Source organism: Bubalus bubalis, chromosome 8 (genome assembly GCF_019923935.1).
Source record: "Bubalus bubalis isolate 160015118507 breed Murrah chromosome 8, NDDB_SH_1, whole genome shotgun sequence".
Lineage (NCBI taxonomy): Eukaryota > Metazoa > Chordata > Mammalia > Artiodactyla > Bovidae > Bubalus > Bubalus bubalis.
The window spans coordinates 67,607,121-67,624,294 of NC_059164.1; the positions used below are offsets into that span (position 1 = coordinate 67,607,121).

A 17,174-nucleotide genomic window follows, 5' to 3' on the forward strand; every position below is an offset into this window, starting at 1 on the left:
CACCCGGACCCTGTCTCCACCCCCAAGTGGGCCCAGGAAATCATTCTTGGCACCAAACTGAACTTTAACCACATAACTGCCCCAACCTCATTCAACCCAACTCTCATCTCAACAAAAGTTTGTTACCCTGTGAGCTGGCAGACAAGAAGAGAGGGGCCAGAAAAGAGGAAATGCCACGGGTGAGGGCACTCATCACCCTCAATCACTGTGACTCTCAGATTGTAAAACGTTTTGTGGTGCCTTTCTTCTAAATTTTCAAATGAAAAGAATCAAGAATCCTACTAGAAAAAACAGTAGAAATGAATATAGTTTATTTTATGGAGAGGGAATACTATTTCTCTGTGTATCTGCACCAGAGCATAAGTGAAATTTGTCTTATAGAAAAATACTAAATTCAGTATACTTCCATAATGAAAAAATGCACTGTGAGATCATAAACTGCTGATAATATGTAGGCACCTGCAAAACCACTATCAGAAAACAGATTTAAAGGTAAAAATATCAGTAATATTGTGGGGACAAGGAGGTAATTGATTCTTAGCAAAATGAGGTTTCAGATAACTACCTGATCCAACTTTAAGTGTTTAACTGGTCCACATTATGGTTTAAATACTCACAGAATGGTGTAATCTAGACTGATTGGAAGAATCTCTTCTCTTTTAGGTGAAAATATGTCCCTTGATTCTCTTTCTACTCCTTTTAGCCTTAACCAATCTGGTATCCTTTCTGCTATGATAGTTTTGCTCCCAGGAAGCCACATGGGTTAATTTGCAGATCTGCGTTGGGGCAGTGGGGTATTGTAATTTGGGGAAATGAAATTATTTTAGTTTTTGTTTTCCCAAAAGGAGCAGGGAATATTACAAACGTGGTACACTTGTAAAACACAGGCAAATACACTTGACAATCAAGCACTCTATTTTGAAATTTAAATAAAGCTAAGATTTTCTTCTGGCCTAGAGGGAAACTTCATTAAAATCAATTAGTACAATCCTCCAGAGAAAATGGGCTTTTTTTTTTTTTTTTTTTTAAGGTTTAAAGAGTAAGGTGCACACAATTACCTTTCCTGGATCCTTTGTGAATGTCAGTATCAAACCTAGCAGGTGGCCAGGTGCAAACAAATGTCCCCGACAGGGGCCTGGGTAACTCCCTAAATTCTCCTTGAAGGGATGTAAGTGTAATTAATTGATGTATATATACCAGGAATGTAATATACATAACCAAGGAGGCTCCAAACTGATTGCATGTATTACCAACTGTGAAGGGCAGGCCGAGTGAGATAAAGTTGGTGGCAGGCGCTCCCAGGTGAGGCCTCAGTCCAGGGGCGGAGGTTGGGGCCGCACAGCTGTTGCCGCGCGCCCTGGTCCCTCCTCCCAGCTGCGGCGGCTTCACCCCCACCCCCACCCTCCCCCCGCCGCTCCCAACGCCGCCGCCGCCTCCCCTCTGCCTCCCGGTCTCTTCTCGCAATCCTTCCATCGCTCTCGCCCCCTCTCCCTCTGTCCCGTCCTCTCCGCTCCCCTCACCCCGCCTCTCTCCCCCTCCCCCAGCCCCTCCTCTCCTCACCCCACCCTGCCTCCCTCCCTCCCTCCGCCCGCCTGCCCGGCGCTCGCTGAGCCGACACCAGGGGGGCTCTCGATGTAGCACCATGACAGGCATCGCCGCCGCCTCCTTCTTCTCCAATACCTGCCGGTTCGGGGGCTGCGGACTCCACTTCCCCACCCTGGCCGACCTCATCGAGCACATCGAGGACAACCACATCGGTAAATGGCCCGGGGGTGGGCGGGGGTGCCCGGCGTGCGGAAACTCCTGCCCGGGCGAGAACCCCAGAATGGCAGGGCTGGTTAGGAGCGAGGAAGGCGGCGGCGGGGCGGGGAGGGTGTGTTCGAGCCCAGGGCATGGGGGTGGCGGGATGCGGAGGCGCGAGGTGCCGGTGGGGGGGGGGGGGGAGCAGGGTGGGGGAGGGGGCGGGCGCCCCGAGGTGCGGCGGGCGGGCTGGGGGATTCCGCGGGGCGTGCGCGCCGGCGGCGAAGTGGTTGGGAGTGGGGCTGCGCTGCGGCGGGGGCGGCGGGAGGAGGGACTCGGCGGCGGGGAGATGCGGCGGCGGGGCCGGGCGCCGGGGGAGGGGGCGCCGGGCGGAGGGCGCGGTGGGGCCGGCTAGGCGGCCGGCCGGCCGGCGCTGGGCAGGGGCGCGGAGTTAGTTGGCCCTGGTGGTCGGAGCGGCCAGGGGCGGCGGGGGGCGGGAGCTGCACGCCGCCCGCCGCTTCCGCCCGGGCTCGAGCTGTCAGGGCTCGGCGGCGGCTGCAGCCGCTGGGAGGTGGGAGCGGGGGGGCGGGGGTGGCTCCACCGCGGCAGCCATTCCGCTTCCTCCTCCCGCCGCCGCCGCCACTGCGTCCTGTCAGCGCCGGTTGCTAGGTGTGGTGCGCCGGGAGGGGGCCCGGAGCCGAGGCCGCTGGCGGAGGACCGGCGCTCTCCCTCTCCACGGCGGCGGCAGGGCTCTCTGGCCTGGGGGCGCCCGCTTCTGCCCGGGCCTGGCGCGGATGCCCGGGCGCTGCGGGCAGAGGTCCCGGGTGCGCCCGCGGGCCGCGCCCAGTGCCCAGGGCCGCGCCGCCCCGGAGGCCCCTGCGGCTGCGTCTGCAGGAGAGCCATCCCCCGGGGACCCGGGGTCGGGCATTTAAATGCACCCCGGCTCTGAGATTTGCCTTTCAAATGGTGCTAGGCCCGAGGTGCGTCGGCTGCGCAGAGGATCTGCAGCGGCGGCCTGCGCAGCGCCCGGGGCGCGGGGGACTTCGTGGCCGCGGGGGAGGGGGCGCCCTGCGGGGCTGCGACTTTCTCTTCCTTCCCAAGACCCCGAGGCCTTTCAACAAGTCCTTAATTCGCACAAGAGCTTGCACACATTTACACGCTCCTATCCGGAGCCCCTCCGAGGAGAGATGAGTCGGGTTCGTGTGGCTCGGCCCATCCATCCACCTGCGGAAGGTGTGGCCGGCGCCCACGAGTTGTTCTATGTGGACCGCGTGGTGCCCTAACCGGGCTGTCTAATCCAGAGAACCTGTGAATTGCCCCCAGAAAATCATTTCCCAGTGAATGCTGTGGATTCACCCATGTCGATGCTGCTCACGTTTCTACAAAGTTGAGAGAATAAATCACTACTGCTGTCTATTTATACACGAATAAAATGAGGCCGAGCCTTATGCTCCTTCTTTGAGTATAATGCTTTCTGTGCACACAGTGCGTGCTTAATAGCATTGAATGCTGCTTGAAAATGGGTATATGATGGGACGTCCAGAATGGGAAATACTCATAGAAAATGTCTGTAGAACGTCGTTCAAAAGATAATCTGGATGAGTAATTGTCCAGGTTTTGAAACTTACAAAGTTCTAAAACATCCGTGTAATAGCTTTCGCTATCTCCTCTGATAAAGGTGTGACAGAAAAGCTAGGCAAGTTTTGGTGGTCTTAAAAGCAGGAGTTTAATGGAGTAGCATATTTGCTGATTCATCATCATGATTGAATAGGCATAACTCAAGGTGCTTAAGGAATAAATCAGATTTTTCATGATGAGTAGTTTAAAATAATACTTAAAAGTCCCATAATACAAAGCTACAGTGGAAGTTTTATTAGTTCAAGTCTCGTCTCTTACTTTCAATGATAAGTAGAAGGATATATATATATATAATGTAAATATATAAATAACATTTTCTAACCTTGGGAGGGAAGTCATTGCATATCCCATTCACTCACTAGCAATTTTATTTTAGAATAAACTATAAGTAATAATTTCTCCACATTGCCTGCCTGCTTGGACTAGCTAGTTAAAAGGAAATATAAATTATATTTATTAAAGTGTGTTAAAGACAGTTAACTGTTTGAGGGTTTAAGTTTGTAATCAGATAATTTTGAAACTAACTCTTGGTGAATCACCAGTTAAGTTTGCAGAGATTGTCTTTAGTGCTGTGCAAACATTTTAAAGAGGGTTTTAAGATTCTATAAATTTTATAAATTTAAATTTTAAGTGATGGTCACTTCCAAAGGGCTAGTATTTTTCTTTTGTGAAAATATTGAACAGTTAAATGTACAACAATAGCTTAAGTGAATTTGGGGGCACTGCTAACAATTACTATACTTTGAAATTAGTTTGAAACCAGAAAACTTTATGAAAAGTAAATGTTAAACAAACATTTAAAATTCCTTGGGTGAAGAAACCAGCTGAAACTATTCTGTACCTTAAAATGAGGAGAAGCCCCTCACTTTGAAAGACAGCCCCATATGCAAAAGAAGTAAGAACTGATTTCAAGAAGAATAAAAACAATCTGGTTTTAGTAGGCAGTATCATATAAATATACTTCCAATGAAGAGACATGAGTGAAAATACATCAGACAAAGCATTTGGTTAAAGTTCTATACTACAGGTATTTTTAAGTGGAATTTATTGTTTGTGGTTGTCTATATATTTTTGGAGAGAGATTGTTATTTTTAATGACTGATTTACCAGTTCTATATTCTTGTCATCAAGTGGCTGCAGTAAAAAGATGCATGAGAAGATTATCAAAAGATATAATATTACCTGTAATTTTTTTAAGATGCATGTTATTTAGAAATCACAGGAGCATTAGAGGTGTGCCTAATGGCAGGTCCATCTTGAGGACCTTTCTGAGTTACTGCCGTTTAACCACTAGTCAGAATCCTTAAGCAGTAATGAGATGAAGGTTTATGGATGGGAATATGGCATATTTCTTGCATGAGAGATTTTTCAAGGCCTTTAGTGTACAAGGCCCATAGTTTTCATAATAACTGTATTGTTTAGTTCAGATTAAGTGCATTAAGTTGAAAGTAGCTGTTAGAGATAAACACTCAACTCTTTTTGTTAACCAGTTAACCTTGTTAGCAAGGATTTGGGGCTGTAGAGCTGAAGAAAGTGTGATTCCCTCTTCCTCGGTTTTAGCACTCCTCCTTTCTCCTAGAGGAATTCCTCACCTGAGGTCCTGTTGTCTTCCTTGTGTTTCATTGCTGGTCTAGTCCTGGAGCACCTGTCTCCATGTACAAGCTGAGTACCCCAACTAAAACCCTTCTCCCAACTTAAATTGCCTAGAAATTTCACTGCCCTGCAACTGTGAAGTGTTTCTATGTCAGCTTCACTATTAATTCATTTATACCTTGGCTCTGTTTCCTGGAGATGAAAAAAGCTGATCAAGATTTGTTTGCTTCTTACTGTAAGTAGATACTTGAGTTTGTAAAAACACTCTTGACATGCACATCCTAGGTAGGTGAAGATGAGTTGGTAACTAGAAATCATAGAAACACCAAGAGCACTAAATATAGCATTGAAGGTCTTGTCACAGACTCATGGGACTTCGCTTGGTCTGTGCATCCCAGTGCCCCAGTGCTGTGGAGTCTTTTGGCTTTTGGTCTCAGAAAGAAATCATTCTTACTAGATGTGATTATTTGGTACATTTGTAAAAGTACCTCTGCATTTTTTATTTATGTATTAATATATATCAAGCATCTGATTTGTAATAGGTATAGTTCTAGGCGCTTGGTATATTTTGGTGAACAAATTTCCCAACCTTTGGGGAATTTGTGTCCTAGTGGTGGGAGATAGACAATAAATAGTCAGCATAAAATGTAAATTATGTAGTATCCTGGTTAGTGGTATGGAAAGAGTCCTGTTACAGCAGGCTAAAGTGGGTTGGGAGATGAAATGTGGAATTTTAATTGGTTGGTCAGGATAGGCCTTACTGTGAAGCTGATAGGTGATTCAAAATCTTCACAGAAGTGAAGGAGTTAGCTATGAGGCCAACCAAGGACCACTAATGTCCAGGCAGAGGAAACAGACAATGCAAAGGCCCCCAGATAGCCTGCACACCTTAAACTGAAACACAGATTTTCCTGGATTCGGTTACTCTTGTGATAGTACTAAACTAGCAGGTTATTTAGAACCTTCTCCAGATGTTAGGGACTTCAGCTTTGCCATTGTTGATTGGGATTTTCCTGTTGGGGCTCCATAAGGAGATGGGGTATCATTGACTATAGTGGCTTGCTGTAGCTATGACTTGGTGGATCTGGACCCTGAATGTCAGCAGGTTTCTTGTGAGTTTCTACTTGTTAGTTTCCTCATCTCCAAAACCTGGGTAATAAATACATGCTGCTTCATTTCATAGGATAGATTCATAGACCATCTAATTAATAAATATCAAAATCTCTGGAAAGAAAAATAAGGTAATTATCAACAATGTAGAATTTGACTCCTAGGACAGTTTGGTAAAAATTTGCATTCTCTTAAAGCAGCACTGTTGTATATTAAATAGATCAGTGTATGATAGGCAGCAAGCCCTTATCCCTGTTTTATAGGTGAGCAAACTGAGACATAGAAAAATTACTTAATTTGCCTAAATTTCCATGACTGGTAAATATGAGCAGAAATCTGAATTTCAGACAGGTATGCAGAGCTGGCCTTGTGCCAAGCTGCCAAACAGGTGAAGAACTAGAGCATACTGGCCCTACTGCCCCTCCAGACCAAAGTAGCTTGTTTCCTCCTTCAGAAAGTAACTCTGAACCCTTGAGATGAAGATTATATGAGGGCCCCAGAGTGAACCCAGCTTGCTTGGTTTTGAATATGGTCCTCTGCCACTTACAAGCCATTTGACTGTGAACAAATGACTACCACACTGAGCTTCAGTTTCCTCTGCTGTCTAATGAAGGTAGTCACAGCATCTGCCCCAGGGAGTAGCTGATGAGGATTACATGAGCTAATTTGTGTAAAGCACTCATTTTCTTAAGTAGTATTCAATTATATACGTCATCCAGTTTCTTGCCATTTTGTGTGTTTGCCAAATAAGTATGTTGGAAATCTATGAAGGTGTGTATTAGAGTTTAGTAGGACGTGGGTTGTGTCTACCTACAACTATGTAAAATCACTAGACTCATCCTAGGACAGACTGAGGATGGGAAATGGGACATCCTTCCACAGTCCAGCATTGGGGTTGCGGCCTCTGGCCATTTGTGCTTCTGTGTGGCCAGAGGTACTTTAGATGCTGGCAAAAGTTGCTGCTGTGGACTGGGAAGTGGTGTCAAGGCCAGCGGCTTCTAACGTGGCCTTTCCTTGTGGCCTGCACTTCTTTGAAAAAAAATGCAAGACTAGAAAGAGGCACTGTGCCTGGGCCTGTGGGCACATTCCCACGAGGGCCTTTCCTGTGGGGAGAAGGAATGACTGAATGAATAAATGAATGAATGAAAGGCTTGTCACTGCCTGCCCTGCTCTTTGCCTGTACCCTGTAGCTTGGTGGCGAGATGCCCTGTTATACCCCCCTATGGTTCACCAGAAGGTCCTAGGTAGATAGTTGGGGGAATTTTTACGTGCTTGTGTGTGCACAGACCACACAGTGGGGGACCCCTCACTGTAATGCTTCATGGCATTCTCCAAAGCACTGTCTTCAGTGGCTTTTCCATTTGCCCACATGTCTCCTGAAAACAGTCAAATCACCCTTTATAAAAACATTGCTAGGGAACATACTGACTCGTAAGTTTCACAAGCTTCTGATTGTTTCTTTTGGTGTCCATTTTCTGATATGTGACTGAAATGTACAGAGAGGAAAACTCTGCCTACCACCTACTAACTATAGAAGCTCCCATATTCTTTGGAAACTAGTTTCCTTTACAGTGCATGTATTTTGGTGACATCTGCCACCCTGACAGTTCTAAAAGAGCAAACTGACAGCTGTTTTCAGAAAAACCGATTCTTTTGTTGATGACAGGGAAGAAGCCTCCAGACTGGAGAAGGCTGGTGACACTCGAGAGGGGCTTTCTTAGGACTGTCTGGAAGCCAAAAGCCTTGAGATTTAGACTGAGGTCCCAGAGACAGGACATAATGTGTTGAAACCCTTAAAAATCCTCCCTTTCTTCCAGTTTTTGTCTTAAAGACAAGAACCATACCCTGGGCTTCTCTGATGGCTCAGAATCAGGAGACCCGGGTTCTATCCCTGGGTTGGAAAGATCCTCTGAGGAAGGGAATGGCAACCCACTGCAGTATTTTTGCCTGGAGAATTCCATGGACAGAGGAGCCTGGCAGGCTGCTGCTGCTAAGTCACTTCAGTCGTGTCCAACTCTGCGACCCCAGAGACGGTAGCCCACCAGGCTCCCCGGTCCCTGGGATTCTCCAGGCAAGAACACTGGAGGGGGTTGCCATTTCCTTCTCCAATGCATGAAAGTGAAGAGTGAAAGTGAAGTCACTCAGTCGTGTCTGACTCTCAGGGACCCCATGGAGTGCAGCCTACCAGGCTCCTGCGTCTATGGGATTTTCCAGGCAAGAGTACTGGAGTGAGGTGCCATTGCCTTCTCCGTCTCTGAGGCTACATGTCCTTAAATTTCTCTTCCCACCACATCCTTACCCTTGCCCTCAAATCTTAAGAGTGCAGACATGGCCTGGGTACTACTGAAGAATCCACTTGCTGGATTGCAGATAATACATTTCGTTTCACGACAGGATAATAGATTTGTTCTGTTAGCCATATTGATCTGGCTAAAGTGTGGAATAGCAAACATTGTTTTATTTAGAATTTGAAAATCAAACTGCAAATGTCAGAGTTAGTTTGTCTTTAAAAAGACTTTCCTTTAATATGCTAAATCAGTTGAAAGAAAATTATGTTTTCCCCTTGCACTAAGCACTATAATCTTGCAGTAGTTTTCACCTGTTTTTTCTTTTTTTTAAGTCCAGCTGCAAGCATGGAACAGATTAATGGATATTCTCTTTAAGAATGAAGTCTTTCCAGTAACTTTCTTTCCATTTTGGCAGGAGTCAAAGTGCTTCTTTTGGGTCAGTAACTACAGACTCTCTGTCCAGGACCAGAGAGCATTGAAAGTCTCTTGATGGCCTGGCTCACCCATTGGCCTCCTCAGGGAAGCCCTGTTCTTTGTTTGCCAGGCTCTAATGGTGACTTTCTTCTGAGCTAGACCTCCTTGAAAGGACAAGATCTGGATACCATGTTGTTAACTTGAAATGACTCACTCTTTCTTTGATATTATGCATATATATAATTAACATATATACATAATGTATAGATAAATGCTGTGTATATAAAATATTATACAAATGCATATATAAATGATACCTGTGTTTTTACATGTATGTGTATATACACCACACATGTGTGTACATTATACATATGTGTATTTATATGTGTGTATATAATGTATTCATTCTCTAGATCACTGTGGATAGTGAGGATTACCACATACATTTTTGAGTATTTTCTGTCTATAGTACTTAAGACTGTACTTCCTGTTTCCAATGAATTGAAATTTATTTGGAGAAATCAGACATGTACAGACTGAGATAAATGATGAACGATAATGGGGACCACAGAGACTGATTGATTGTGAAGCTCATGAATTGCAAGCACCAGGGCCCCTCACTTGTACAACACATGTTTTACCATTTCTGCATATATTGCTTGGGCCCACCTAGACCTTTCCAAGGGCCTGGGGGGACCCTATACCAGTGTACACAGGCATGCATTCATGGATAACATCATAATTTGTCAATTTTGTAAGGCATAAAATTTTAATTGCAGGTAACTTACCCTTTTCCACTCTGACTTCCCTTCTATGATGTTTCTTCTTGGCTTTGGTAACATTGGAGTTTAGAGTGTTTCTGAGATACAGCTAAGGAAGATTTGAATTGCAGACACTTTTAGTTTGGGTTGAGTGGAATGTATTTATTCAGCTCACAGTTTTCTTTAGTTAAGTTATTCCTAGACATCCTAGGGTAAGACTCACTACCCAGGAATGCCATCCAGTGTTCCAGCTCACCTGGGGTCTGCCCACATGGTAGGGGTGAGTTAGTATTGCAGCACGAGTCTATACCATGACATCTGCTGGTGGAAACATGGTTTGAGTATGGTTTGGAGCCAGAAGCGAGTCTGGAAAATTATTCTACTTATTAGATGTATAAAACTGTAAGTAAAAGATTGAGTTCTTATTTAAGTATATTTGATATGAAAGTTCTTTCTGTTAAGAATATACCCAATAATGCAAATACACATTCATAACTGCGCCATGTTTTTTAATGAGAATTCTGTGTTTCTTCTTCAATTGAACACACACACTCATACGCACACACACATCAGTGACAACAAATATTACTGAGTGTTATCTAAACAAAAAATATTTAAACTTAGACAATGCACTAGATGTGGAATGCCCTGAATTCTTACGGCTCACATGTGAAAGAAATAGGTGTTTACAAATTTGACAAAAATCCTAAAAATTTATATGGCATTAAAACAGACCTATGAGGCTGAAAGTAACTTTTCTGAATTATCAATAATTAAAAATACATTTTGATCACCCATGTTTGTGGTTTGTGCTTTATAGAAATGCTATTAATATGAATCATTGTCATATGAGAAGTAATCAGAGTGTGCAGCCCAAAAGAAGTATTTACAGCAGTGTTTCAGTGTTTCAGATTCACATAGTGGATTCTTTTTCTGGATCTTGGTTTTGTGATGTTTTGGTAAGGTCAGCTTTAAAATTTTGGGTTTTGTTGTAACTTTTTAATCTAAATCACTTTTCTAAGCATTTTGTATTTGTGATGTTGCATTTTTTTCATAAACAGAGTGTAAATCTGCAGGCCCCATAAAACTTGGGTACGTTTCTTGGTGCCAGATAGAGCATCATTACTGTTCTAAACAATTTTAATAGAATATCTAATTCACCATCGTAGCAAGCTGTGAATTAGACATTTCCTCCTAGAAGTGCTGCCTTCTAATTGGAAATTAAATATACTACCATATTAGTTGATTACCTTAACTGGTGAAATATGACTAGAATGCTTGTTTATTTTGATAAGATTAAAAAATAAACAATAGCATTTTTATAATTGGTCCTTTCTTCTTTGTGCTGTAGTGTGAGCTCATGTTGCTACAGTGAGCGTATAGAATTATGTGCACCATACTTGATGATAACCACCCATGTACTTTGCCTCACGCACTATAGAAATAATAAGTTTCAAAGGTAACTTTGGCGGTGAAAAACATTTCTGAAGACTGTTATCTCTGCTGCTGCTAAGTCGCTTCAGTCGTGTCCGACTCTGTGCGACCCCATTGACAGCGGCCTACCAGGCTTCTCCATCCATGGGATTCTCCAGGCAAGAACACTAGAGTGGGTTGCCATTTCCTTCTCCAATGCATGAAAGTGGAAAGTGAAAGTGAAGTCGCTCAGTCATGTCTGACTCTTAGCGACCCCCTGGACTGCAGCCTACCAGGCTCCTCCATCCATGGGATTTTCCAGGCAACAGTACTGGAGTGGGGTGCCATTGCCTTCTCATCTCTGGAGGGGTGCATTTGTGAGGACTTACATATTTATTTGTTCATGTGTATATGTTTATGATACACACAAACACCAGTTATGCAATTAGTCTAGGATAATTTATATTAAGGAAATTGGAAGAGAAAATCCATTTCTTTATTTTTACACTTGGATATTGAACTTGGTTAGTCTTTTTCCAGGTTGAGGATATTGTGAAGTTTAGTTGTATCCTTGTTTGCTTTACCTACAATATTTGGTTGCCTAGAACATTCTAGGGCTAAAACAATGCTAGGACAAAAGTATATCTTGGATTCTTCCCACGTCTTTGCCTGAGAGGTTTAGTATAAAGGAGGTGGGGGTGGGGTAGGAGGGGTTGCAGGGGGAAGCTGGGACTGTGAAGCTGGACAGAACTGGATTTTGAATCCTGAATCCACTTGGACAGTTCTGACAATCTTATTTACATAAAGTAGTAACAGTATCTAGTAGAATTAAGCGCCCCATGCATGAGGCACTGGTTAGCTGCTTTATGTGCATTGTCTAGAAGTTAAGTATTAGTCCCATTTGATGCAAGACGCAGATCAAGACAGAGACCAAATAACCCAGCATGCAATATACACAGCCAGTAAAGTGCTCAGGGGAGGGAGGGGCAAGCTTTGCTCTCTGGTGTCTGCATATCCCTTAGTACTTGCTCTTTATAAACTGACTTTTTATAAAATATTTGCATTTTAGTAGAAGGCTTTTGTATACCCAAGTGTCTTTAACATTCAGAATGGCTGCATTTCCAAAGGGAACTGTTTCGCTGGCTGGGGAGATACTACTTTTGGTAGAAACAGAAATGTTTTGAGGCTTCTAAGAAAATGTTAGGAGGATCCATGAGCATCCCAGTAACAATAATGAAAACAATAACTTGGCAGTTCTAAAATGATTATAGTTACTGAATTGTCTAAAGATACTAACCAGTTTTCTCTCCTTTACTGATACTTTTAATCTGGGAGTAGAAGACTCTTTTCAAACACCATTTAACACTATTAACACTTATAAACATCTCTTTTACTTTAGATTTTCAAAATTAAAATACTGTCGTTATGTTCATGTGAATTATTTTAAGTTTGTTTGGACCAATAATACCTAACCGGACCTAGCTGTAGGAACATTGTGAATTAAGAGCCGGAACCCTGGCCTCTTGGCGCGTGTTTCCAGCCCTCCCTGCTGGACATTTCGCTGGTGGCATTTACAGAGAGGGCACGCTGTAGGTCACGTTACTGTGTCACCAGACCTCAGATGGCTGGTGCAGAAGTGTAAGCTTAAAAACGGAAGACCCTCTTTTCTTGCCTAACTCATTCAGTGAAAGTTTCTCAAATGCTAATTTAACTTCCTGATTCTCAATACATGCCATAATTATATAAGAAATGGCAAAATCAGGGGAATCTGTAGAGATGTTTTTGTACAGCTTACTGTTATGCAAATTGAATATCATGATAATAAGCATAAATTATGCCCATGTTCCCTCTGGTATCAAACAAAAATATATATTATGGAAAACCATCACCTCTGAAGTTGCACATGAACTTTTCTAGGCCTCTGACTGTGTTGAGTTCATCTTTTATTGGGGTGTCTGACAGGCTGGTGTGTCTATGGGCTGAGACTCTTCAGGACTCCCAGCAGGTGTCACACAGGTGTTTCATGGCCCCATGTAATCTATAGCTAGTTTAGATTTTAGATCTTTATCAAATAGATCTTTTGATAGAATATCTTTGACCCGAGATGTCTGGAGTTTGGCACCAACTCAACACAGTGGTTGACAGTGTGTGATTTACGTTAATATGTTTCAGTGTCCTGCTAGGGCTGGAAACTCCCATTTATATGTTGGCTTCACTTTAGCACTTTCAGGGACCCACACCAAAAGGTCTGCTGGAAAAGTATGCAAGTATCAGACCAAAAATTTTGGTCAAGAGATGATAAGTCATATGTGCCTTTCACTTTGGATGTTAGAATAAAGAAATGATATTTTGTCAAAACCTGGAAAAACTATTCAGTTCAGTCATTCTGTCATGTCTGACTCTTTGAGACCCCGTGGACTGCAGCGCTCCAGACAAGATGATAGCATTGTAAATATTTATGTCATGTTGTTATGTAAAGTGATAAGAGTGATTCTCACCTGTGGAAATCAGTCTTATTAATTTATAAGTCACACCTGTATAGCAGTAGTATTTAAGTAAGTAGTGCTCAACAGGAGCAGAATCACTTGCATGAACCTGGAAAAGATAAGAATGCCTGGGCTCCACCCCCAGACCTTCTGGTGTGCTTGACCAGAGGTGGTCTGGGTGTGAGCTTCATAAAGTTGATTCTCATATGTTGCCAAGGTTGGGAACCCATTGGCTTTTGAAATAATGAACATTGTGAGGGTTAGGGAGTGTGAGAAAGGAATCAGACTTTTAAAGAACTGTAAATTGGGGGGGGGGGTTCATTCAAATAGATTTAATTTTTTTAATAGATATACTTGTTAGTTATACTGGAGGCAGGCATTTAATATAGGCCAATATGAAGATGTGATACCAACTCAGGTATGTAGTTAGAGCAGATGTGCTCAAACTAGAGAGCCTAAGAGTCTCAAACTCAGATGCCCTCAGGATGCAATATACATGAGTGAACTGACCAAGTTCAGTGTTACTTGGAGTAGGGGCAACTCTGACAGACTGAAGAGCCCTTCAGTTCAGTTCATTTCAGTCACTCAGTTGTGTCCCACTCTTTGCGACCCCATGAACTGCAGCACGCCAGGACTCCCTGTCCATCACCAACTCCCGGAGTTTACCCAAACTCATGTCCATTGAGTCCGTGATGTCATCCAGCCATCTCATCCTCTGTCGTCCCCTTCTCCGCCTGCCCTCAATCTTTCCCAGCATCAGGGTCTTTTCACATGAGTCGGCTCTTTGCATCAGGTGGCCAAAGTATTGGAGTTTCAGCTTCAACATCAGTCCTTCCAATGAACACCCAGGACTGATCTCCAGGATGGACTGGTTGGATCTCCTTGCAGTCCAAGGGACTCTCAAGAGTCTTCTCCAACACCACAGTTCAAAAGCATCAATTCTTGGGCACTCAGCTTTCTTTATAGTCCAACTTTCACATCCGTACATGACCACTGGAAAAACCATAGCCTTGACTAGACGGACCTTTGTTGGCAAAGTAATGTCTCTGCTTTTAATATGCTGTCTATGTTGGTCATAACTTTCCTTCCAAGGAGTAAGTGTCTTTTAATTTCATGGCTGCAGTCACCATCTGCAGTGATTTTGGAGTCCCCCAAAGTAAAGTCAGCCACTGTTTCCACTGTTTCCCCATCTATTTGCCATGAAGTGGTGGGACCAGATGCCATGATCTTGCTTCACTTAAAGGGGCAGCTGCTACTGACCTGCAGCCAAGTGCTACCGTATTGGAGTGCAGGCCCTTTGTCAGCAGGTTCTATTATTATTATTACTGCTGCTTTTGGAAATTAGGAATTAAGATTTTTATGTGAAGTTTACCTTTGAATGTTTGTAACTAATATAGATGAGTTTTAAAACATTGTGCAAGAAAACTACAGCATTGCACGGGATGTGAAGTTTACCTTTGAATGTTTGTAACTAATATAGATGAGTTTTAAAACATTGTGCAAGAAAACTACAGCATTGCACGGAGATGGTAATGATGGGCCCTGTGTTTGTAATGGAGTACATTTGAATGCTGTGATGCAGAGTAAACTTTGAAGACCATTCTTTCCAGCAAGGAAGTGTGAAATGGTTGACTATTTTTTAAATGTGATTTAAAATTTTTCTTTTATACCAAATTCTAAAAAAAAAAAAAAGATCTTTAGCCCTGAAAGTGTATTAGTGTATATAATCTCTCTGTACCTTATTTTCTTTAACATGGAGTATTAGTATGTATCTCAAAGTGTAATGAGGTGGCACTAGTGGTAAAGAACCCGCCTACCAGTGCAGGAAACATAAGAGACAAGGGTTCAATCCCTGGGTCAGGAAGATCCCCTAGAGGAGGGCATGGCAACCCACTCCAGTATTTCTTGCCTGGAGAATCCCCATGGACAGAGGAACCTGGAACCCGCAGTCCCTGAAGTCGCAAACAATCAGACATGACTGAAGCAACTTAGCAGCCAAGAACCAGTGAGGTACCACACATATATGGTAGCTGTTGGAACTCTGCAGAATTCTGAAAAGAAAGCTCACCAGTGCGTTTCCTTCATTGTCTCTAGGGGGAGCTGTGGGGAGGCGTTACTGTAAGGTAGTCAGGGTGCTGCCTCCAGTCCCACTGCCTCCATGACCTTAGCCAAATTATTCAGTTTTATCTAGACCTCAGCTTCTGTGAGATGAGGAAAATTAGTATTTATCTCAGAGTGCTGTTATGAGGATTAAATAAAAACATGCATTTGAGGGGCCTGGCAATCAGGAAGCCCTCTGTAAATGTTAATACTGATAGGATTGTACCATTTTCTTATATACATGATGGTGCTCCCAATGCCACAGTCCTCAGATTCTAATGTCCTCTTTGTTTTCATAATACAATGGAAGAAGATGAATTCAAATACCGTTATACGTTTCTGTCCTCCGTTAAGCATTTTTACTTTGAGGTATTTGATGAGATTCGATTTCCCTGGTAGTTTTGGTTTGTGTTTGAGTAAGTCATACTGAATGGTCGTCGGAATCCATGCGCTGTTAAAACATTCCACACACAAATTCTTGCTGTTTCAAAATATACCAGCCTTAATTTAGTATTGTTTGTCTGGATCTAAGTTTTTGAGACGTTAGATCATGTGATTAGAAAAATGACTTCCATGTTTGATAAATACAATTTTTTGTTTGGGAGAAAAGACAATTTGGGAGTCTAGAGAGATTTAAAGTATGTAAACAGAAAACATAATTTTTTCATGTTGTACTAAGTAAGCAATAGAAAAACAAGAGATTGCTTTGAATGTATTTTTTGTGATGGTTTATTGTGAAGAATTTGAAAGGGGATTTGTAGGGCTTTTATGAAGAAATCCAAGAACATGACTGTAGGACTAACAGAATGCCATGTTCTTGTTAAGTGGCTGTGCCTCTCTTTAATAATAGTTCTTGAAATTTCACATATGCAAATCCTGGAAACTTCTCAGGAAAGTCCCAGGATAGGCCTTGTTTTAGAGGCTTGAGTGGCAATAGTTGAGTTGTTTACTGATCGCAGAAGACATTTAAAATACTTGATTCCTAAATGGTATCTGACAATGACTGAAATCTTTTTCAGTCCTGTAGCATATATTTCCAGTGGGTTTCCCCTTTGAAGCATATGCTGGGATCTGATACAGTTAAGCAGCTGGTCCAGGCTTCTGAGACTTATCAATAATTGAATTTAAAAGTGGTTTGCAATTCTTTTATTACTGAGGGTCTCTTTAGTTATTTTCCTTCTCACTCCCCTGAGAATTCCAAGTCTTGAAAGATTTTTGTCCAACAATCAGCCTGACTTAGTAAGTAATTAAAAGCTTTGTTTTTTTGCATTTTCATGCAGCAGGAGCTAAAACTCTCAATTTTTATATTTGATACATATTTATGAGTAGCAGCTATATGGGTTTGACGCAGTTGAAGTTCGTGCTCACGGGAGAAGCAGACAAAACACATATATAATTTCAAACAGTCATAATGCTGTGAAGAAACAGTGAGTCTGGAGAGAGAGACTGAGAGCTCTATTTGAGATAAGGTAGAGGGAGGCATGTGGGAAGGGACCTGAATGGAGTAGGGGGTGAACGAGCCATCCATCCGGGTGTCTGGGGAAAGAGAGTGAAGGTGGGATAAGAGTGGTTGTCAGGGGACTTAGCATGCTGACTTGTGTCAACCAGCGTCACCTGAAGGAGTTAAAATA

The 17,174-nt window shown here is 43.0% G+C and overlaps 1 protein-coding gene across 1 annotated transcript in view; it reads left to right on the forward strand.

The window, feature by feature from the left end:
• The first annotated feature begins 1,529 nt into the window (after window positions 1-1,529).
• The window catches only part of JAZF1 (JAZF zinc finger 1), a 331,823-nt gene continuing 316,178 nt past the window's right edge, over window positions 1,530-17,174 (forward strand). The window contains exon 1 of the mRNA XM_006066077.4: window positions 1,530-1,757. Coding sequence (XP_006066139.1) covers window positions 1,643-1,757 — 115 coding nt within the window. The 5' untranslated portion in view covers window positions 1,530-1,642. The remainder of the gene's footprint in view (window positions 1,758-17,174) is intronic.